Source organism: Myodes glareolus, chromosome 7 (genome assembly GCF_982192425.1).
Source record: "Myodes glareolus chromosome 7, mMyoGla1.1, whole genome shotgun sequence".
In the NCBI taxonomy this organism is placed as follows: Eukaryota; Metazoa; Chordata; class Mammalia; order Rodentia; family Cricetidae; genus Myodes; species Myodes glareolus.
In genome coordinates, this window is record NC_142032.1 from 33,038,184 (window position 1) to 33,063,217 (window position 25,034).

Below are 25,034 nucleotides of genomic sequence, written 5' to 3' on the forward strand. Positions count from 1 at the left end.
AGCTGGGATATTCAAAAGCAAAAATGAAGTTGAAAAATAACCAGGGATGGTATTAAATCCAAACAGCTTCCTTGACAAAGGGAAAGCTGACCTAAGATCAAGGAGTAGCTTTTCTTATAGGTAAGCCAATCTGGGCAACTGTAGTTTTATACAACTTTCAAATGAAGAATCTAATTCTTCACTTGACAACTGGACCTATGACCTGCAATGACATTTTCCCCCCAGAACTAAGTGATTCACTATCAAAACAAACAAGACTTTTCTATGAAAGACTCACAGTCTATCTGACAAGTAGGTTTCAGAGAATGCTGGAAGCAGAGATAATTGTCTCTGTAGATTTCCAAAGGTTGGTTGTTCCCACTGCCACTGTCAACAGGTAAGGACCATCTGCCCAGAGAATCCCGACAAGCAGGACTGGACAGACTCAGACACAGCCCTTCCAAGTGCCCTGGGGAAGCACAAAGAAAGGGAGCAGCGACAGGTTGGCCACTCGCTAGAGACACAACAGAAAATTCTGCCTCCAGCTCCACATATCCAGCAGGTTGCTCGAACCTAGATGGGGGTTAGAGTTGGCTTCAGCGACATGTTAGGTGTAAGGGTTCTCCTAGAGCCTGAGGGACAAGATCTGAGAGGAGGAAAGACTGCTTCCCATGGTCCCCTGCAGTCAGTACACAGAAGCTTTTGAGATCAGTGGTGTGTTTGATGCCAACAACATTTAAGCTCTACTCAGAGAATGACGTTATTAAGCTCAGTTAGAGGCAACAGGAAACAGAACCAGGTTGGCTGTACCACTGGCACACAGGAACCCTGGCTGAGTTTAGCCAACCACTCTGCACAAGCAGGTGCCATTTTATTTTACTGTAATGTAAACACATCCTAAGGCTGATATATTAGAAGTGTGACAGGATGGTGCAGGGACTCCCAGCAGGCAGCAAAGCCAATAATCAGGAGACTGTGACACAGGTGTGCTTAGCTGCATGAGCAAGAAGCCCTGAGCAGCCGAGGTTTAAAAAGGCTTTTGCACTTCAGCACTCCCATACCTAAAAGAAAGAAGTCTTTACTACAGTTTAAAGGGGCATGGGCTAAGATGTGGCAGAAGCTGGAGACAGTGGATGGGATCCCAGCTTACACGAGATAACAGTGGTAAGGGAAGCAGCACTACGGAATGCTGAGAACAGGACAAAGAGTCTTCCCCAGGGAAGGGCAGACACATCCAGTACCAGTACCAATGGTCAGCTCTGAAGACAGATATACAAGTAACATTATACAGACTGAACAGACTACACTTACGTATTTAGGAATAGTGTGTGCACATTCATGTATGTAACAATTAATGGAAAAAGAGGCCATGAATAAAGAGAGCAAAGAACCATATATGGGAGAGTTTGGAGGCAGGAAAGGGAATGATGTAATTCTATTACAATCTCAAAAAAATAAAGGAAGTAAAGAAGTAGTTTTAAAAAAATTATTGGGAGGTTGAGGCTCTGGCTGAGTGGCAGAGCACTTGCTTGGCTGAACAGCATATAATACCGGGTTTGCTCTCTAGTACCAGAAACAGAAAAGAATAAAAATAAAAACCAATCAAACAAGTGTTCTGCTCACAGTAAACACTACATCTGTTAAGCAAACATTACCTGAACGATTCTGGGAAGGAATAAATAAGAATGGACAGTTTGTGAAGAAGTATGACTAGGAGTCAATTGCAATCTCAAAAGTAAAAGATTTATAGCTCGGTAGCTAATGGACAGCTGATTTTACCTCCTGGTGCCCAAAGTGACATGATGGGGGAACGAACTGGGATGAGACAAGGGGGGGTCCAGGTGGGATGAGCTCCTCAGGCGGTGCAATGAATGCTGCTAAGCACCCGACCATCCACGTTATCGACAGAGGTTGGGAGATGCTCAACATCGGCCTTCCTGGGGGCTGCGTGGCACAGACAGAACTTAAGTCCAGACAGGTCGGACTCCAAGGCCTATGCAGAGACTGCCGAAGCCTAGCTCTGACCTTCTGTCTCGATTTCTGAGCATTCTAAGACACCTGATGATTGATTGATTACATATATATATATATTTGTTGATGTAACTTCAACTTTTAGATAAAGTATAATTTCTCCCTAAACTATAAATTAAGCTTATGGGTACAGGGTAGAAACACTGTCACCAACTAGAAGCCAACAATATTCAAATTCAAAAGAGAAATTTCCTTCACAAGTCTATTATATCCAATAGTATTTATTCTACTGAGAAAAAATATCTGGCCTCAAAAAGTTTAAACATCTAGACTTTTCAAACATGTAGACTATTTTCTCAAATAGTACAAAGGGATGGAAATAGCAACCTCTTCTAGCCATACGGAAAGCAGGGCAGGGAGGGACACAGCTCCCCTGACTTCACAACAAGGGCCTGAACACAGAGAGAAAACATTCTTAGTCCTGGTGCTCAGAGAACTCTCAACAGAGAAATCTAAAATGGCTGAAAAACACTTAAGGAAATGCTCAATATCCTTAGTCACCAGAGAAAGGCAAATCAAAACTACTCTGAGATTCCATCTTACCTCTGTAAGAATAGCCAAGATCAAAAACACTGATGACAACTTATGCTGGAGAGGTTGTAGCGTAAAGGGAACACTTCTGCATTGCTGGTGGGAATGCAAGCTGGTACAGCCCCTTTGGATATCAGTGTGGCGATTTCTCAGAAAATTAGGAAACAACCTTCCTCAAGACCCAGCAATATCACTTTTGGGTATATATCCAAAGGATGCTCAATCGTGCCACAAGGACATGTGCTCAACTATGTTCATAGCAGCATTGTTTGTCATAGCCAGAATCTGGAAACAACCTAAATGTCCCTCAACCAAAAAATGGATAAGGAAAATGTGGCACATTTACACAATGGAGTACTACATAGCAGAAAAAAACAGTGACATCTTGAATTTTGCAGGCAAATGGATGGAGCTAAAAAACAGTAACCCAGAACCAGAAAGACAATTATCACATGTACTCACTCATAAGTGGTTTTTAAACATAAAGCAAAGAAAACCAGCCCACGAAACACAATCAATCCCAGAGAACCTAGACAACAATGATAACCCCAAGAGATACATACAAGGCTCTAATCTACATGTACATAGAAAAAGACAAGATCTCCTGAGTAAACTGGGAGCATGGGAGAGGGTTGAAGGGGAGGGCAGAGGAAGGGAGGGGAGCAGAGAAAAATGTATAGTTCAATAAAATCAATATTTCTCAAGAAAAAAAAAAGATGGCACTTAAGACACTACTACTGTGAATCAAACACACACAAACTGCCAGAAGAAATACACATTTTTTTCCCCAAATTCTCTTCTTTCTGCGTTCCTTGAGGAAAGCAAGGTTCAAAAAGTGTATTACTATGGCTTTAATGGCACAATAAAATGCACATGGTACTCCCCCATCCCCACGATGAGTCATGGAGATTGTCCCATTAACAGATCCAGGCAATTATGCCTGTAAGGGCCCATGCTCACCTTCATCTTTCTGAGATACTGGAGCTTTCCACAAGATTAAGGACAAAAGGTCCCAAGCACAGAATGTCTTTTCTGAACATAACTCCCTTCCCTTTGTCTGTGCTTGCTTACACCTAAAGTGCTTGGAGTAGGTGGGGTATGCGTGTGGGGGGAGGGTTTGTGGTGCACTTTCCCATCCTGTGAAAAGCCCCTGGGAGGAGCATGTGGCCAAGCCTCAGGCCCAAATCTTCAGGCACAGAATGCTCCCATCTGGTCTACTCTTTTAAAGCTCCACTCAGAGCAGACTACTGTTTTCCCAGGAGCTGCAGTAATTTTAGGTTTCTGAAAGAAAAAAGGAAATCTGACAGGATTATGTGGTGAAGGACATAGTGAGGAGGGAACAGTCACATCCTAGCCGTCTCCAGGGAGGCTGCCGACATTAAAAGATTACACAAGGCCCCAGAGCCAAACAGAATCACTCCCCAGAAACAACTTCTTAAAAAACCATCAATAAAACAAAAAGATAAAAACATATATTCCATGTTCACATGATGTTTTGCCAAGGCCCAAGCCCTGGACCACATACATTTTGGTGACAGTGCCTCTTGCTGTCTCCGGAGAGCCACAAGGCCTCCGCTGCCCTGGGGCAGAAGCTGAAGACAGCACTGAGCAGCTGAGAAGCTGACAGCCCAGGATGCTCACACCACCACCATGCTTCAGGCAGCCTGATGGGAGGCAAATCCTGCACAGGGTGATGTGCTCGCCTCCGATCTCCTCTCTGAATGCCCCAGTGCCATTCTCTTTGAGCAATGCTGACTACTAAAGTTAACGTGCCCCTCAGATTGCTCAACTCTAGGTTTCCTGGCCTGTGAAACACTTTACACACATTATCAGGAGATAATGTGCGGCTTTTCAGGTCCTGCTCACCAGTCTCCCCTGCTGCTAACACAGTGTATTCTCTCTCATCTTCTGTTCCAAAAACTTACACTGCCAACTCGAAAAGTAAAAGAATCTCTCTCAAGCTTCCAGTTCCCAAAGCCCCGCCCCCAACGTGATGGCACCATCATTCTTCAGTTATCACAGTACTGTACCTTTCAGATATACAGCATCGGTACCATGATAACCGAAAAAGGACAGTTCAGTCTCAGATCTACCCGCACCCCCCAATTTACCACCCTAGCTGACCACACAGCTATCTAAATCTGTAAGCATGTAAGTACATGTGCATGCACGCGCGCGCACACACACACACACACAGCCTGTTCCTAAACCTGCTCCTTTATTCCTGACTAGAAACACTTCTTTCGCTTTGAGCTCTGACAGTTGAGTCTTCTGGCTAGCTACTATTCTCGGAGTGTGCAAATTTTTATACCTTAGCAGTTAATTTCTGCTAATATCCAACTGCCTGAACTCACCTCTGTAACTTCCCAACTGGTTTGGTAACATTCCTATGAATTTATCTCTCCCAGCCAGCTAATATGTTACATCACTGGAAAAATGGGCCATTTGCCACAGTAAGAGCGCCATTGGAAAGACGGGACTGGAAACTTCAAGCTACATAAAAGTTTATCTCCAAAATATTAACAGAACATCAAGCACAGACACAAAATCCGCCCAGTATATATCTGATACAGCTTAGGCAACATGAGGACAACAGCTGTCATGGAAGAAGGGGGCCCAAGCCCACGTGTGACTAAACAGACACCAGCAGGCAAACAGTCACAAGTGTGGCTGGTTAAAGATCAATACAAGCAGGTACACTGCTGTGGTCACAGGCTACACACACCACACCTTGTCATTCTGTGCAGTGAAAAAGATCAAACTCAACAGAACAACAAGGGCAAGTGAAAACAGCTTACGTGTAGGGGGAGAGTGGTCCCAGCAGCACTTTGGAAACGTCCTGCTGTCCGAGAGTCATGAGCAGCAGAACCAGACTTTGGTTGGTCGAGTCCACACATCCGCCCTGTAAACACAAACACTCTAATGATTAATCATAGTACAAACCAGAAAGGGGACCCAACAGGCAGAGAGAGAGGAAGGCAGAGACACTCAGAACACCAGAGGTTCCAGAATAGTGAACTGAAGTTCAAACAGAACAGGGGCCTCCTCAGAACAACTGTTCTAGCACCAACTTGAGGTTACACTCACAGCTAAACCAAGTAACAGCAGAAAACACAACACACGAGAAATCAACGCTCCCAGGCATACATCTATGAAACTCTTCCTTCATGACTGGATCAGAGGGCATCATCTTACTGAGTGAAAAGGGTGTGTACAGGTCGAGGACCGGTATAGCTGCTCTGAGGGGTTAGGCAGACCTGTGCTTACTGAGTGTGGCCAAGGGCAGTCAAGCACACATAAGAGCACCATCTTTGAGGTCCCCCAGCACTCAGCCCATCTGCTCTTAACTGCTCGCTAACTCTTCTCAAGCCTTGCACTGCCAAGGATCACAGTCAGAACACCTCTTCTTATTACTCCCCAAGAGACCCTTCGTTTTTTTGTTTGTTTTTCTTCCAAGCATAGGCAAACACAAAAACCTTCAAAATTTTTATCCTGAAGGATAACTATTGAGGTGGCTTCCTTTTTCCATTCTTTATTTCCAACCATGTAGTCTGAGCTGTTGTTTAAACAAATATCTTTTTTAAAAAAGCCTTTATTCCTGATTGTTCTTTCTAGTGAAACTGTAACAACATCAACTTATATACAACCTTACAGAGTACAAGCGAATGTCATAAAATACCTAACCCTCTTACATATCTTAAAAAAAAAAATCCAGTTTGAGATTATGACTTACTACTTAGACCCTGAGTACAACAGGAAGCCAGCCAGACACACTTACAGGGTGGGTCTGCCCTTCCTTTTTGGTTTACACCACGCAGGGCAGGGAGTGCACTAACTCCTAGCAGCGAACAGTCCTTGGGCTGTCACTCCCAGGTTAGTAGGCCTTTTGAAAACCCATCCCGGGCTGGAGAGATGGCTCAGAGGTTAAGAGCATTGCCTGCTCTTCCAAAGGTCCTGAGTTCAATTCCCAGCAACCACATGGTGGCTCACAACCATCTGTAATGAGGTCTGGTGCCCTCTTCTGGCCTGCAGGCATACACACAGACAGACTATTGTATACATAATAAATAAATATTAAAAAAAAAAGAAAAAGAAAACCCATCCCGCTCAAGTTAATAAAGAACAAGAATCATTTTTCATTTCATTCAGCGAACTTTTAGGACAATAGCTCCTTTTCCATGCAAAACAGGAAATCTGATGAACAGAACTAATTGGTACACGGCTCTTGTTCCATTTTCCTGAGCCTGACTAAAATTAAACTTTTCTCTTCCGTCTGCTTCCTAGGCCAAGCTGCTATTGCACCATCCTCAGCTGACTTGGATTAGGTACCGGAGAAAGATCTTAATACAGTAAATATGTCAGGGTCCATGTACAGGATACCATGGAAGGAGGGGTGGTGGCGGGCTACAAGATGTGAGGGCACAGATAAGGGTGTTACTTGCCCAACAACAGAAGCAGGCTTTGGGGAGCAGGCATTTGAAACGGCCTGGAGGGATAGGCAGGCCTTGGAGAGAAGAGAAGAGCAGTATGGTGGAATGGCTCACAGCCAATGGGAAGAGGCCAGGCTCTACAGAGACACATGCAATCTCAGGATAAAGAGAGGTGAGCAGTACCTGACGTGGGGCTTTTCTAACTGCTCACAAATACCATTGTATTCCAGGAAGGTAAGCAGTCAGCATAGGGGCTCTGCTCACAGACAGAAAGAGAACAAGCTTAAGTTTGGAGGGAGAAACAGACTCAGAGAGGGAGGCTGAGGAGGATGTGGAAAAGACCGCCCCTCTGAAGACAAGGACAGCAGCTCCCATGGGAATGCGAAGTGAGGTGAGGCGGAAAGAAAGCAGGGTGGTGGACAGAACAGGACAGAACCAGCAGGGCATGGTAACCCACAGGCAGAAGGAGCTGGGTCAGAGCCTCACAATTCTGATGTAAAAAAAAAAAAAGCATCTTCAGATGGGAGGGTTTTTTATCACCTATATGTCGCACCACAGACGTACAGAGAATTAGTCAAAAAAGCATTAAGTATTTTCATCCTTTTACTAAAGACTAGAGACAGTCACACAAAGTTTTCTTGGTGACTAAAACAAAGCAAATAATGGCTTTTAAAAGATCTCAATTAAAGATAAGAATCCAATATCTAATCTGAGACGTATGTTTTCCTCCTGGAACTGGTCGGCCATGCTTTTACCCCAGGGCTTGAGTCTGCTATTAATGAGATATAAAACCCAAACTCCAGCTGTGCCCATGGGCACCTGCGAACTTCTCTGGAACACAAGGGTTTTCATTCTCCCACAGTCTACTAGAAGGGACAGAAGTGTCCTCACAGCGAGAGGACAAATCAGCCACGAGGTCAGGAAATAAAGACCTAGACAAGCCAACAAGTACTTTAGAGACAGACACCTATCCCCATACTTTTACCCAACCCAAAATACAGACAGAACATTTAATAAAACCATGATTTAAGTAACTGGTGAATCGATGGCTCCATTACTTGCCCACAAACATCTAATTATCACTTGCCTTTCGAAACCAATGCTAAATCTGTCATCAAATAAGCTGATGTGGCACAAAACAAAACAAAAACCTGCACCAGACCTGGCTACACAAGACTCCTGACAGGCCATGTCTTGAGGAGGCCCTTACTTCCTGTCTCCCCTGCTCCCAGCAGCAAGTACAAGGCTATGCCATGCTCTTCAGGTACACCAGGAGACACTCCCAGCTTTAATTAGGTTGGAAACAGCCACTTAGGACCAGTGCTTACTTAACTCTGAAACAGTTCAGTCTCCCTGATGCCACTGTGAGAACGCAGACATTGTCACATGACCACTGAGCAGGTTTCAATGCCAGGCTTGGCTCAGGTGAGCAACTGCAATGTTAAACAATCCTCTACTGTGTGGTCATTCTGGGGACTGTACCCCTAATGTGCTCCCTTAGAAACATTTTCCTTTTCCAGCATCATCTCTTCCCCCACAACCTCCTCCTTACTTTCAGTCACCTCAGACATGGCAGAGTGCAGTGTGTGCTCACTGTGTTTACTGTGCCTGTGATCAACAGTTTGTGGCCATGAAGAATGCGCTGCATCCTACCCGGAGAACTGCAGATGCCTAACAGTAACTGGCTGAAGTCTCTCTTTTCCACTGCCCAGGTCTCACACAGCCTCCTCCATGCTGTGACAGCCTGGCTCTTCTCTAGATGGTCTTCAGTACTCTAGAAATACTGCAAATTATCCATGTACAAATCCAGATTTCTACCTTGACAAATCTGAAGGTGAGTCCATAAGAATGATTGGTGCATGTGCAGGGGAAGGGGGGGGCATAAAGAGAGAAGACTCCCAGGGCTAAAGAGGTGGCATGGTGGTTAAGAACACTTGCTACTCTTGCAGAGAACCAAGATTAACCACAATACCCACACAGTGGTTCAGAGTCGTGTGTTGTGACAACCTCTTCTGGCCTCTGCAGGCACAGGTATGTATGTGGTACACATATACTCATATAGGCAGGACACTCACACACATAAAATAAAACAGATGAGGATAGAGCGAGAGGGAGAGAGAATGAGAAGTCAGTGTACCGGTCTCGATCTCACTTCACCTGCTTCTATGTTCTACTGAACTTCGCTCCCTTTTCTGACTGCTCCATTTCTCTCCTGTCTCCATTAAAACCTATTTGTTCTATGTCCCAACAGATCTCTGCTCATGGACTAATTCGATGTTCATTCTAAACACCTAGAGCACAAGCACAGGTTAGCTCGCTAGTGTACATGCTTAGAAGAATAAAAAGGCTATAAAGACATCCACTCCCTTCTTCAGATCGCTCCTTTCCCCGCATCTGCAGAGGCAGGGGCATACCCTGTAGATTTCTTCAAGCAGCAGCTTCGCACAGTTCCTGCCGAGGTCCTCAGGAAGCACTGCTGCTCCCTGGCCCTGGGGATTAGAGGCCAGTTCAGCGCTCAGGAAGGTACCGTTGGTAGTCTCTGCCACCAGTGACAGTCCAAAGCCTGGAGACCTAGTGATTCAAAGGCAGACACTGAGTAAGTAAAGGCACACATGGCAGCATACAGAGACGGGTATGCCTTCTTCATTAAAGAAATAAGACTATTGAGGCGCACAAAGCAGAACCAAGGTAAGAGGCAAGTTTGCATTTCCAATTAGTCTTCCAATCTCGTATTTTCTCCCTCCCTGCCCTTCGCAAAGATTCTCAATGTGTTTATAATGATCACAGAATGTGATATCAACAGGCTTCTAGGTACTAAGCATGCACCAGGGCTATTTCAGTCTTCTTGAGGTTACCACTGCCTTCATTTTACAAATGAGAATATGCTGGGAATAAGCAGCCTGAACCAGGTCCACTCTGTTCAAAAGTGACAAAGGTAAGTCTCAAATGCAGGCCTTACAGATTCCAGAGTCTAAGGAAGTTCTCCAGTTTCTGTTCAACCCTGAACTACAGAGCCCATTCAGAACTTACAACAACCATCTGCCTTCAAGCCTGAGAAATATCAGAAAGGATAAAAGGAGTTCCACCTTTGCACTTTTGTCTGGAGACAGCACTAAACTGAGAATTTATCTAACCATAGTCAATGAGCTGGCACTGTGGTCTCTGCCGTGGTTTCTATAATACATCAGCTAAAACCTAATCGTCTTGTTCAGAACCACAGCTGACTTACTCACGCACCCAACAAGCAAGCACCCGAGGGAAGCTTTCACAGCCAGGAACGAGAAGTATGCTGGGAAAGCGCCTGAAACTCTGTCCTCACAAAACAATGACAACAAATTTAGTCAGAAGAAAGGAAAATAAATAAATAACCAATCAGTAAACAAGAAAAAGAAGCACCTCTCCACAAATCTGCCAGATTTGATGCTCAAATGTACTTTGTCCATTGCAAAGTAAACACACCCCTCAAATAGCTTCTCAATGGCACAGTCCATACACAACTGCAACACGCTGTTCTCAAAATGTCTTCTATGTCCACAACACTGGCCAAAATGATTCCAGAAAAACTAGAATAATTATATTTATTCATTTTTCTTTTTAGAGACAGTATTTCACTATGTAGCCCCCAGCTGGCCTGAAATTCATAAGCCTGTTGTCTTAGCCTGCAAGGAAGACTAGGATTATAGACATGCACCACTAAAGCTGGCTAATGATGCTCTGCATGCACCATACCAACTTCCTATGTGGAAGAATTCTATTGCCCAGTTTTTAACTTCTTGAAAACAATTATCTACTTAGTCAAAGGTTAGTACCACCTACCAAAGCTAAGGTTCTAGAGTATCTGACTCATATTTAACAAACATCACTCATCATTAGAGACACATATAATATTCTAGTGCAACACACAAGACGCCTGAGTGACAAGGAAAAACTACACATCTGGCATGGTGGCAGCAGGCACACGGCATCACTGAGGATCGCATTGGCAGTCTGCAAAGCTCAGCTTCCCAACACAGAAAAAATAATTTATTACTTCTTTTTTTTTTTTTTAATGTAATGGCTATGTAAGTCAAAATGTACCACACTGGGACAATGTGCATGCTGGTCTAAGTACTAACAGAGGTTACCAAGAGGTGCTGGTTCCCAGGGCTCCAGGCCTTAAACACTACATTGTAATGACCCTTCTTTCCTGTGTGGCTCCATCACTTGGTCAGATTGGGGCAATACAGACATCATTTAACAATGATTTATGATCAGTAATTTGGGATTTAAAGACTAAACATAAATGAAAGTCACATATTGCTTTTATACATAACTTTTTTAAAATATTTATTTATTTGCTTATTATGTATACAGTATTCTTTCTTCAGTCCAGAAGAGGGCACCAGGTCTCATTACAGATGGTTGTGAGCCACCATGTGGTTGCTGGGAATTGAACTCAGGACCTTTGGAAGAACAGGCAATGCTCTTAACCGCTGAGCCATCTCTCCAGCCCTTATACATAACCTTTTTTAAAATATTTATTTATTTATTTATTATGCATACAATATTCTGTCTGTGTGTATGTCTGCAAGCCAGAAGACGGCACCAGACTTCATTACAGATGGTTGTGAGCCACCATGTGATTGCCGGGAATTGAACTCAGGACCTTTGGAAGAGCAGGCAATGCTCTTAACCACTGAGCCATCTCTCCAGCCCTATACATAACTTTTTAAATGGACTTTGAAGCTAATGAACATTATGTCCATAGCCTGATCTATATGGATGGCTGCTACTCACAGAAAATGACACTAACCAGGTCAGGTGGGTCAATGACACCATAAAAAACTATACTATAGCTGGTGGCAGACAGCATGGCCTCCAGGCCTGCACTGTTTCCTTCCTACTCACTCTAGTAAAGCAAGAGATCTGAGACAGATTATCATGGAACACTCAGAGAGCTTCGCTACCATGTATCTTTCCCCAGTCCTCCCAATCCCCTCCAAAACAGAACTGACCCATCAATTCCAGACCGACAGCTAAGGTAGAAGGCAGAAAGAAAAGGCCAACATTAGGAGTTACCATTTCTGTCATATGCACTGAGTGCTAGACACAATGATAGAACACATACAGTCTCTTTAAATATAATGCTTACAGTTATCCTGGGATACACCATTACACTCAATGTGTAAATGAAGAATGTTCTGGTGGTTGAATAACAAAAGGTATAGAAGTGTCAATGACCTTCCACCCCCAGGGGGAAGGGCCAGCTCTGTGTACACAGCCTTCCAGCCCTAACCTCTGACACCATCACTTTCCACTGGGCTGTGTGAAGGCCAGACTGCTCACTCACACTCATCCCCCCCCCACCTCAGACAGCTGTGAGGACCAACCGTGCTGCCCCTTAGAAGAAAAGCGACTTCTTAACCCAAGTAGATAATTGTAGATTCCAATGTTTTTTATTTTCGGGAGAGAAACCTGAAAACTTTAGATTCAAACCAATAAAATGTGAGGTGAAAAAAACATAAATAAAACCCAGAAAGGAGTGGTGCAGCTTTCTCCCTTGGAAACCTCTTTTAAAATGCACTTACTTCCCAGAGTTAACGCCTTTCATGTGGTCTGTGTAGATATAGATGTCAGGTATGAACTTGTTGAGGACGCTCCTGGCAGAGTCCACAATCCGGTTTGCCATCTGAGGGGATACGCGCACTGAGTACCTGCAGCCAGGGTTAAGGAAGTCATGATACTTGGATGACGGAGCAGAGGGAAGCAGGCCGGAAGTCTAAAGGGTGTGTCATGCTGGATTTACAATTCCATTATCGTCCAACTATTATTATTTAGCTTAATAGTTCCATCACTCAATTTTCCATTATTATAAAAAAAAATGGTTAAAAGTCATGATGAAAAAGAATCTAGATGCCTATAACAAAAAGTATAGAGTCAAGTCAGATGGTGGTAGTGCACGCCTTTGATCCTGGCACTCAGGAGGCAGAGGCAAATGGATCTCTTGAGTTGAAAATCTGTCTGGTCTACAGAGTGAGCTCCAGGACAGCCAGGACTACACAGAGAATCCTGTCTTGAAAAACCAAATAAATCTATTTGGGAAAAGTCAGCTCCCACAGCCCAACCCTGACTTCTGAACAACCCTTTCTCTGTAACTGTTCCACTCTACAGTGTGACAATGTCTGCTTCTTCAAACCACAGCCAGGCTCCCTGTAGAGACCAGAGGACACTCTGGTATCTCTGTGTAGCCAGAGTGCTATAAGAAGCCTCTCTAGGAACATAAGGTCAGGCCAGATACCAGACTGGGGTGACCCTGGGTCAATCCCAGCCCACTGCCCAGGATGTCAACAGAGGGGATAGAGAGACAGTGAAAGACAAGGAGTCTGCTGTTTGAAAGACCACATGTTACTGCATCTGTGAAGACAGAGGGGCCTCTACTTGCTGCTCTCTGGAGAAAACTACTACCCTGCTTCCTACAAGGAACTCCAGATATGGAGGAAGAAATTAGCAGAAAGGGTCAGTGCTTGAGAATGTGGACCCATAAACTCAAATTAAAACTTTGTAACAGAGACAGAGTCTCCCTGACCCTGCTTCCAAGGTGTGGTGTATCCTCTCTAGAGCTGATATATAGATACAGGTGCAGGACTAAGCAATAAGAACAAAACCACGCTGTCTTCCCACCACCATGATAACCCATATGGACTCCAGCACAGTGTGATCTGCCCATTCCCAAAAAGCTATTCAATAATTATCATCAATAAGACACTCAATTTTCATTAGAACTAAGAAACAAATGTTTGCATGGGGCCTGGCCTGTCGCCAGCTCCTCTCCTTGTTTGGGTCTGAACACTGCTAAAGAGCAGCCCTCTTGGATGCTGCTGTCCAGCCTCTCCAGCCTGCTCACCCCCAGACTGGAACTGCCGCCTATCTCCACCCACGCTGCCTTCACCTGAACTGCCTTCCATCACTCTTTGGTCCACAGATGCCTCCTGCGTGCAGCCCTCCAGCCAGCACCCGACTTGAACGTACCACGTTTCCCTTCAGACACATCTTGTCCTTGCTGCATGAGGGCAGGGGCTTTACTGCCGTATCCCACACAACTCTCCACAGTTCCACTTTTGTACTCAGAAACACTCAATAAATATTTGACTTGATTCAAAGGACAAATCCAAAATAGGGAAAGAGCAGAAAAAGGGACTTTTCAGTACACAAAGAGCCCAGTTTCATCACCATGTCCCTGTCCAGAATGCACTTTGGACAGTTTAGACAAACACTTTAGATGTCACAGCCTCTGGACTGAGAGGGTGCCACCGTTTTGGAATCTGAGCCTACCCTCTCCCTAGGACAGCTCAGAAGATGTCCTCACCCCGAGACAACCCCAGGACACTCATGGATCCCAAAGCTCTTTCCTTATTGTATGCTCAAGTCAACCCTGTGCCAGGGCCTCAAGTCCTAGCTCTTGCACTTACTACAGGGTATGCCCTTGGGATGTAGAACCAAGAGAGACACTTGCTCAGAGCTAAAGAGATCTGACTACAAAAACCAAAAACACACCAGCTTCCCCTTCCCCTCACAAAGACAGGGAAAACAGAGGACAAGTGGAAGCTGTGTTTGGGCTGTACTGCATGTACATACATGTGTGGCACATGGTGTGTGAAAGAAAAACAGCCCAAAAGACTCAAACTAGCTTCTCTACTAAGAGGAGAAATGGTCAGATTGTGTCACAAATCCCAACCTCCCCGGCTCTGCCTGTCCTCCCAACCCACCAGGCTCTCCTGCCTGTTCTCGAGCTTCTGTACCTAACTCCTCCACACTGAACCATGAGCTCTGGATCAGCAGCATGAAACAGAGAGAAAGCGAGTGGCCTCTCTCCTGTCAGAGTGGGTGGAAGGCAGCCAATAAAAGGGGACTACTCTGTAGTCACAGCTGCGGGCCACCAGCAGCTCCTTCCCAGGACCTGTCTACTTAGTCATGGACCTCAAAGAGGGAAAAGCAGCACTGGGGGCTGGAGGTAGGAAGATGAGGGGGTATCAGTTAAAACCACAGTTCTCCCAATGCGAGAACAAGGAGGCGCTCAGTCCAAGCCAGAACCAGAACACAGAACACAGAAGCAAAACCCGCAGAATTAACTACAGCTTTTCCTCAGGTTCTGAAACAGGCAAGGTAGGAAAGCAAGCCTGTATTGCTTTGAGGGGCTTGGTAAATGACAGTTCAGATAACTGGGGGCTACAGAGTTTGGTCTAGACAGGGATGTGACCCAGGGTGCCAGGAGTGCTTCCACGGGCAGATCTGTGCCAGGTTAGGAGTTCTGTCCCTGCTTCACTCAGGAGGGAGGGACGTGGCACCTCACAAGTTATGTCCTGTCTGACTCCACATGGGGAAGGTTCAAAGGACATTAGCAGGGAAAGTCAGGGAGGACAAAGTTCCACTGTTACCACTTCCCGAGACAAAACACCAACAGTTTTCTTCCATTCGATCCCTTGTTCTTTAAAGCAGGCGCACTTATGTCCGCCAGACCTGACCTTCAATCTCAGGCTTCCAACCCCTTGACCTCTGCCTTCTCCAGAACAGTGTGGGTTCTGCCACCTTACTAAGTGATGCCCATCCTGGCAACTGCTTCACCTTGCCCCTCCACCATCATCTTGCGCTACCCACCCACTCTGCCAAGCGCTCGCATCCCTGGAGGAAACAGGTCCTCTTGCTCATCGGCATCTCCTGCCAGGCTGCCATCATGAAAAAACTTCACCTTCATCTGAACCCTTGTGGCTGCTCCCCATGTCTTCTTCTCATCTTCAGTCTTCACCCCACCCTGTGACAGCAAACCTTTGCCGTTCCTGTCACACCTTTATTCCAACCCTGTCCCTGTCCCGTCTTTGGCCTCAATTCAGCACATCTCAATTTGAAAACTCATCCCAACCCTCCCTACCCACCTCCACAAAGTTCTACCTTGAACAAAGCCTACTGTGTGCTTGTAAACGTGAACATGCACCCTATGAACAAGAGAAGCCACCACCTACCAACAGCTTCCCTACACCTGCAGTCCTTACACTGCACATCCCATGCGGTAGACAGAACAGGCCTGGTGCACGAGTCAACCTTAACGAATCGGGGAGCAGCAGCGAGCAGGAGAACCACTAAGTCCCACCCCTGGGATCCGAATCATCTTGTCACTTTGCCCCAGACTCCCCTCACCTAAATGCACTTTTTCCAGCCTACAAAATGCTCAAATCATGAACAACCTTTCTAGTTTGCTTCTGTAGCAGTGCTCATGTGTGTACTCATACATGTGGAGGCCAGAGGACAACCTCAGGAACACCACCACATTCCCCCTTTAACTTAACCTGAAACTTATCCAAAACTCCCTTCCAATCCCATCCATAAAGCTCTACTGGGAGCTGACCAGACTCATTAACCCTGGGCTCCTTAATTAGGACAGGCTGGCTGGCTAGCAAGCCCTGGGTATTGTGGAATATTATTTGAAGATGTGTTACATTTGTTTATGCCGTGGAACATTTATTTTAATGAAGCAAAGATGTGTTGCATTATTTATGTTGCATTTGTCCAACTCTGTGAAGCTGTGTTACTTTGTCTAAAACACCAGGTTGCTCTCTCTAACAAAGAGCTGAACGGCCAGTACCTAGGCCAGAGAAAGGATGGGCAGGGCTGGCAGGCAGAGAGAATAAAAAGGAGATATCTGGGAAGAGAGATCTAGGAGTGAGAAAAGAAGAAGATTTCTGAGACCAGTCACCAGCTACAGAGCAAGTCACAGAGTAAGACTCAATGTATTTATCTGGGAGCTGAGTGGTGGGCCTCCCGAAGGAGCAATGAGCCAAAAAGTGAAACAACCAGCTACACCCGGTGAGCCTCTATCTGCTTTCCCAGTAGCAGAGCTATCCACAGGCCACTACAACAGCTGGGGACCCAAACTCGGGTCATGTTTGCAAGGCAAGCGCTTCACAGCCTAAGCCACTTGCCTGGGCACGGCCTGTCTTTAAAGGGAGTGTACCCTGCATGCTCTCTTCACCGAGCCCCCCCACCCCCATCTTTCCTGTGGATATCTACACAGAACTTCTCTAACACAGCTGCTTCCCTGTCCCCCCACAGCCCAGAACAGGTCGCGTGTCTTCCGCCTCCATCACCTCTAAAGAAAAGCTCTTTCCAGGCCTTCAGTTTTTCCCTGCCAAGACTGACTCCACAGCGCCTTAGTAGGTGCTGGCTTGGGCTTCCAGGAGGTCCAGTCTTTACTTTCCAGTTCTGCCGCCTCCTGGGGTTCCAGTCTCCTCTCCGCCTTCTTCATGACTGCTGACTTCAAAGCATTCACTTCTAGCCGTCATCTTGCCCCAGAGTTACAGATCCTCAATTCCATTGTCCTTTCTAGACTTATTTCACTGGAGCCATCAAATTGAGCACGTGGAACATGGAACTCACCCTCGCCCCAATCCACCCTGCTGTAGCTACTGTCAAAGCAAACACCCCTACCTGCAAGCCTCGGTGAGAAGCACCAGAGCCCTTCCCAATGATGCCGATCTTCTTCTGTGTGCCACGTGCTCTCCCTCTATCTACAGTCTCTCAGCAGCAGCTCTCGCCCATCTTTGCTGGAGGGCACAATACTTCTGTCACCACTACCACTCAGTGGCTGCCATTAGGTGATTTTCCTCCACAACCATACTCTCCAAATATTCCACCTAAGTTCTTACATGACCGCTGAAGTTGTCCTCCTAATATGCAAATTTGTTCTCCAGATGAAAATTAGTTTTAAATAAAGGCCAACTGCTGAAAATGGCCCTCACTTCTTCACCAGCTCCTGCTCAATTCATACCCCACTGTGTTCATCAATGGCCACTGACCACCCCAAGTCCTGCTGGCCTGCTTTGCTAGCCATGCCCCAGAGTGCCACTTCCTCTGCAAAGGCTCCCTTTTCTCACTGAAGCAGCCCCCTTTCTTGCCCTACCTACTTCACAAGCCTCCATCCTCTAAGACTCTTTCAAATGTCCCTGCTTTTCTCCAGGAAAAAAATGCAGAGGTTAAAAGCCTGGGGTTACTGACAAGGTTTAAATCCCAGATGTGCCAATTAGCTATGTGACATTATTAGCAAAACAAAGCTTTTATACCACAGTTTCCCTCATCTGCAAAGCAGGATACAGTTAACTGAAACATTCTGAAGTTTAACACTGAGGTGCATAAAGTCATCTTCCCCCATAGGACACAGAAGAAGCACTTCACAACAGAACAGAGTGCTATGATTCCAGCCCCCCCCCCCCTCCAATCCTCGTCCAGACAAGTGGCCACTCCATCGTCCCGGATCCCCTGGCTTTTATGAGATTGTTGTCTAAGATGCAAATAGTGCAAACAAGTGGAGTTGTTCACTCCACGAGGCAAGAGAAGACTTAGGATCCCACGCAAGGATACGCCATCCCTCTGATACGCTTGATCTTCCCTGGGTCTGTGAGCTGAACAGGCTTCAGGACCTTCCTTACTGGGCATGAGAAAAGCACTTCGCCTCCTCCTCCAGGAGGCATTCCCCGTCGCAAGATCTGCACAGAACAATGAGAGGCACATGGGACAGTGATGACACAGAAAACGTGGCTTCCCGACACCAAACCCAGGAAGGTTAAATCATCCCCACTGTGCTTCAAAGATACCAAGGTTTCTCAGGAACTCCAGGACACAAATTATACCAGGGTGATTCAGACAAAAGAGGCAAAGGGAAAGACTCCATGCAGTTCCAGTCCTCGGCTAACCAAGAGCTGTGGTGTGGTGTGAAGGGCTCAGTATATGTAAAGTGTTTATAACAGCACCTACTACAGAGTAAGTATCATGTGACCACTGGCTACTATTGTCATTATTAAAGGGTGCCATTATTAAAGGGTTTCTTTCAGTTCAAGGTTCAAAGCATCACTCCTGTAAATCATCATGATATATGATGATCTGAAATATGGCACATGTTTCTTCCAAATAGTTAAATAAAAAAGTATATCTTAGGTATATACAGCCAGCAGCTCACACACTCTTACCTTTAGCTCAAATGACTCTCCATCAATCCCAAACTGTTTCAACAGAGGGAGTGCTGTTGCTTTAAGAACATCAACCTACAAATTATTTCAAAGAAGAATTTTTAATTAAATTTTGAACGTGTACATAGGAATTCAAGAAGCAAACAAAACTCAAGAGAGCTGTGACTCACACAGAAAACAAACTGGGATCTGTATCACATGGCATTAGTTTATTAATAAATATTATCGTAACATTAATATATTAATCTTTTCCCAATATATATGCATACTCTTTTTAACTCTTAGAGCCGTTGTCTCTCAGGTCAGAGTAAACCAAATGAACTCCTTAATGTTGAGACCTAAGAATTCTGACACAGGTGCTCACCGCACATGGAGAGGGCTTAGGCAGACTAGGAAGACTACTTACAAAAGCACTGACAGTTCACAGCAGGATTTTGCCAATTATTGTTATCTATTCCATATCCAAAGGGCCTGGGGAGGATGCACTATGAGAGGAGGCAAGGGTGGTAGCAGAAGAAACCAGAAGAAGCCCTAGTCCTGGTCCCAAGCTCAGCCTCTGATGAGCTACATGATCCCGGTCAAAAATAACACAGTTTAAATTCCTTTCTCTAAGACAGGTATCAAGCCTTGCTATCTCCAAGACGCCACAGTGTAACAGGCTGATTCAATACAGTTATCCTCCAATGAGGCTCCAAGAGCAGAAGACAAGTGGTCAGAAGTAGAAAGTTGTAGAAGGCCTAGGAACACATTTAGAATGGACCAGGTGTGCAGGGGCAGAATCCAGCAAAACTATTAAAGGTTAGCTAATTTAATTAAATGTTAACGCTAAAGACATCCACAAATCTAAGAGGCACGCATCACTTAACAATGGGAGACATCCTAAGAAACGTGTCCTTGTGGGAAACTATATAGTGCCTTTATGCAAACCTAAACATTAGTCTATTCCAGAGTTTCCCTAAAATCCAGTGGCTTGTTTCCCTTCCTGTAGTAACTCTCCCTAATTGCCCTATCTTGACAGTCTCCTCCAAAACTTCCATTGAAATTTGTCATTTTAACACTTTTAGGCCCTTTTAGACGCGATTTAGTAAATCAGACGCAGCCTTCATTAACAGACAATGGCCAGTATCAGGAAAGTGGCTTATTTCTCTTTGAAACAACTTGTGATACAAGGTTAGGTTTGGTTCAGTTTCTCACATGTCCTCCACCACATTACAAAGCGCGCCATCTCTTGAACTTCCCAGCTTCCAGAGAGAAGAAAGTTTTAATTTCCCAGCTACCTAGTCCCAGGTACGTTGCAGTAGCAAAGGCCATCGGAATGGGACACTCTCCACGTTGCACGTCTCTGCCGGGCCAGCTTCTGGCCTCCAGTTTCCAGCCACACACCCCAAGAGAATGAGAGTTCTTTGAAGAAGAATTAATTACTCATGAAATCCATTCTTTGTGCAGAGAACAGCGCCACAGGTGAAGAGAGTAGATGCCTGAGGATCACGCAGGCTGGAAAAGTTACTCTTTCCCCAAATCAGGCACCTCTGTTTTTGTCTAGTCAGGTAACAAGGTCATTATCATCATAGCTGGCAAAAATAAAGCATCCTCTATGAGAACAGATTTGCTTAAGCAGGCTGCGTAAAGGTTAAAGCAGTGTTTCTGGGGAAATTAATTCATCAACTGATTGTTATTACTAATATATGAAGTGTTTTTTAAATCTTGTTTAGATCAGTGTTTATGAGCATTAGCAGTTACAGAATGGGCATGAAACTGAGGGAGGGCACAGTGCTGGAGTCCCAAGCTGGCGTTTACCTATTTTAGCCAAGGGAACCATTTCCTAGACTCTCCGGACAATGCGGGAGACCGGCAAGAAGCACGGACTTCAATTCTACACAGGTGACAGAGCACTCTCACCCACAGCTGAAAACGGCAGATCGTGCCCTGCAGTCAGCGTCCTGTGAAGAGTCCATGTAGCTGAGTTTCCAGGACTGAGGAATAAGTCCTCAACTGCCCAGAAACACATTACATAATGGGACCATAGTGGGAACCCGGGTAAGCATGAGCAGTCACCATTAACTAACTGCTCCTTTCCTGCAGCTGCCCTCAGAAGACAGCATGGCCTGTATCTACAGAGACGACAGATGCCTCTCGGTGACGACTGCACGCCGTCCACTGTATGAAGCCTCTTCCAGTCAGCAAGGGGTCCTAAAGTGTGGACTCCTTCCCTCCCCACAAGACATTAACATAAACTGTGTGACAACTATGGTCAGAAAAAAAAAATTGTTAGATTGTTAGGTATTAAACCATTTTCCTCCTTTCTATGGGGAAATTAACATGCTTAGGGAAAAGCTTGCTATTTCCCACAACTACCAACACTCACACACATTCCTTTGCCACCCTCATGTCCACTCTGCCTGGAACTTAAGTGAAAGGTCCTGGAGTTAATGGTCGAGACCTAGGTATTACAGGATTATGTGGTGGCAGAGCCAGAGATGTCATTTCCTGCCCTCTAGACTCAGTGCTCACACGACCTTACCCAGACTTGCACACTGCAGCCAGCGGAGCCATGCTTCATGTCAAGCCTGATGAGACAGCAAGCATCTGTTCTGAAGGTCCATAGACACAACAGAGAAAGGCAACTGAGTGTTAGCCATCCTCTCCATCTTGATGATCACGGGTCTGAATCCAGCTGTGTCTTCGAGTAAGTTAGCCAACTCTGCATCTCAAGTCAAGCAGCAAGAGAAACGCCCGCGGAAACAAAACTGTACTTATAAGAGACTTTCTTCTAAGAAACTGGGCTGTGACAACGGACAAAACAAAACCACACTATGGTTTGACATCAATACTCACCGAAGGGTCAACCTGGTCATTGGTTACTCCTCGCAGGACGATTTTTAATGGGTGCTTCATAAATGGAGCCAGGCAAAGCAGAGCCTCGAGGTAATAGCCAATGCCACGGAGAACACTGCAGTCATGCTCCACAGCCCCGCCATACAGGAGGCCAGGCTGGTAATACAAGGTTGTCCCTTAAACCGAGAGGAAAAAAGAACAAACGATGCAGCGGAAACAAAATTAATTATCAAGACAACAAACACAGTGACTTCCGAGGGGAATCTGATCAAGGCCTCCAGGAACCTCAAATGTCATTCCTGAGAGGCCACAGCTTATGTCAAAAGCTGACTCACCACCACCTAGGCTCTGAGCAATAATGAACTGTGGGTACACTTTAATACCAGTAATATATAAACTCCTCCCTACGCCATGTACGCTGCCACGGTCACAGGGAGAGCGCAGAAGGCTCCTAACAGACACCAAGCTTCCAGTACTCTCAGATGCTAGCTGCATCCATCTGTGGACCAATGTCTCAGCACACCTGTGGCCTACATCCTACACACGCCCCTCAAATGAGGTCTGTCACTCACCCCAGTTACCAAACATAATACACACATAACCCAGGTTCTTGAGATATTGAATACCATCAGTGGTAGCTATTGTGATATGAACTAGTGAAATATCTCAAAGTATTTTGTCCGTGGACCTTCATCATTACCCTAGTTCAGTTTTTCACATATTCATACAATCCAAAAATATTCGCACAGCATTTATCAAGGGGAGCACAGCTAGAAAAGCGCAGGTAGACATATCATTCAGGGCCTGTTTTCCAGTAGGTGTGGCTGAATGCAGACAGAGGTCAGCACATCTACATGGTACAGTGCCACCTGTGACTCCAAATCTGCCTTCTTTCTTAAGAGAGTCAACATCCAGGAAAGGTTAAGAAGCCTTTGCGGAATGTAGGTATATAGTTCATGGTGTCAACCAGTGTCTACCCTACTTCCTACTCAATGTAGGTAATGGTTCTAGGAAAAACTATCAAGGAACTCAAATGATTATCAAGAGGGGGTAGTCATATAACGACTACCCATCTATACAATAAAGTGCTAAACCATAAACCACGATAACAGAGAGCCCAGCGTAGGACCAACAGAACAACAGAAGCACAGTCCTGCTGAACTGTGACATGACTGCTGATGCAGGATGTATCACAACACAGGATGTATCTGTGTTGTTTTTATTGGATAATGAATAAAGCTGCTTCAGCCAATGAGTTAGCAGAGTAAAGCCAGGTAGGAAATCCAAACAGAGATATACAGAGAGAGTAGGCAGAGTCACACAGATGTCATGTAGCTGCCAAAGAAGGATACTGGAACCTTACCATAGGCCACAGCCTCATAGTGATACACAGATTAACAGAAATGGGTTATTTTAAGATGTAAGAGCTAGCGAGGAATACGCCTGAGCTACTGGCTAAACAGTATTATAATTAATATAGCTTTTGTGTGATTATTCAAATCTGAGTGGCTGGGAAACAAACGTGCATACTTCATTTACAGACTACCTAAAGGAAAAGTCTAGAAGAGGAAGGAGCTGAAGGGACTGTCAAATTTCTTGAAATTTATTTATATAAATTTGAATCAAATTTTTAAAATAAAGACTTCAGTACCTACAATACAGAATATCTGGGAGTTTGCTGTAAGAATTCAACATGATTGTACATACTAAATTCAGAACGCTTACATATATGGCAAGTATATGAAGAACTAAATGCTCGCTTTTGTCTGAAGTGGTTACTTGTCCATTCCTCTAAATCAAGTGTATTTCCCTTATTTCTTTTCTTCCAGTGTTAAGAATTGAACCTAGGACCTTAAGCAAGGTAGACACGCACTGTACCACTAACCTACAGCCTTAGTTCTATTATGCTTCTTAAGAATTGGGAGATTTCATACATTTATGCTTGTATTTATGGTATAATTGTGTATGCATACATATATATGTATGTATGTATATGTGTATACCATAAACACGCTGGGTCTTTCCATTTGAAACTAATATATTAATGATTCAGCATAATGAACTTTTCTTACAATCTCCACTTAGCACTCTCTTGGGTTAGTTTCAAAAGGTCCTCTCTAAACATTCATGATAATGATGGCTTAGATAACAGAAAATGGTTAGTAAAGTGGCTTTAACATAATCCAGGATTTGTACCATTCAAATGAGAAGCAGAGGAATGCCTATGTAGTACTTGTAAGGGCTTTTAGGAACAGAGAGAAGATGCTTACCCGTTTGGTTGATTTCAATTCGAGAACCATTAGTTAATTTGTCCAACAGTCTTATAAAGCTTGCTTCAAAATCTGTGAGGGGAAAAAAAAGATAAAATCTTCTGTCAGGCACCATTTCTAAAGAACATGTCTCATCCAGGTCCTGAGAAGAGGAGCCTTTGCTTCCGGTGTCACATCTGAGGTAACTTCTGGAACTGGCTGACAGAGCAATCATAGGTTGAGGAACCTGAGGCAGTGATAGGGAACTGATGAGAACAATTCAGCTCTCACATCGAACAGCAAATATGGGTATACACACACACACACACACACACACACACACACACACAGCACTCTATCAATCTAATAGAATGCTCATTTTACCCACATAGAACCTATTAAAAAAAAAAAGCCTGGTATGACAGCATACAACTTTAAACCCTGCACTTGAGAGGCTAAGACAAAAGGATCAGAGTTCAGGGCCAGCTTTATCCACACAATGAGCTCCAAGGCAACATAGTGAGACTCTGCTTCAAAACTACCCAACCTATAAAGAACCTCAAGGGGGCACAGCAAATGTGGTGGTCTGAATGAGAAATGTCCCTCATATCCATACTCTTGGGCATTTGGACATCTGGACACTTACGGCCCGTTTTGGCAAGGTTTAAGAGGTGTGGCCTTGTTGGAGGAAATACATCACTGACAAAGGGCTTTAAGGGTTCAAATACTTATGCCATTTCTAGTTCATGCTCTCTGCTTCCAGCTCAGTTCAACAAGTGAGCTCTCAGCTTTCTGCCCTAGCCACCATGTCTGCTGCATGCTGCCATGCCTCCCATGACAACAGACTCTCACCGCTCTGGAACTGTTAAGCCCAAATACTCTGAATTGCTCTGGCCACGCTGCTTTATCATGACAGTTGAAAAGTAATTAGAAAGAAGAAGAAAGGATAGAAAGCACAGAACATCTTAAAACTAACGCGTTCTTTC

General features: G+C 44.9%; 1 protein-coding gene across 3 annotated transcripts in view; it reads right to left on the reverse strand.

The window, feature by feature from the left end:
* Nucleotides 1–25,034, reverse strand: part of Rcl1 (RNA terminal phosphate cyclase like 1) — a 44,913-nt gene that overhangs the window by 4,346 nt on the left and 15,533 nt on the right. The window contains exons 2-8 of one of the 3 annotated variants that reach the window (XM_048438788.3): nucleotides 24,070–24,141; nucleotides 21,800–21,975; nucleotides 18,965–19,039; nucleotides 18,360–18,484; nucleotides 12,539–12,664; nucleotides 9,386–9,542; nucleotides 5,340–5,443 (exon numbers count right to left, since the gene is read on the reverse strand). In XM_048438788.3, coding sequence (XP_048294745.1) covers nucleotides 5,340–5,443; nucleotides 9,386–9,542; nucleotides 12,539–12,664; nucleotides 18,360–18,484; nucleotides 18,965–19,039; nucleotides 21,800–21,975; nucleotides 24,070–24,141 — 835 coding nt within the window. Of the gene's footprint in view, nucleotides 1–5,339; nucleotides 5,444–9,385; nucleotides 9,543–12,538; nucleotides 12,665–13,899; nucleotides 14,123–18,359; nucleotides 18,485–18,964; nucleotides 19,040–21,799; nucleotides 21,976–24,069; nucleotides 24,142–25,034 lie in introns of those variants that run through there. The other 2 variants (XM_085693763.2, XM_048438789.3) reach the window with 2 other exon arrangements.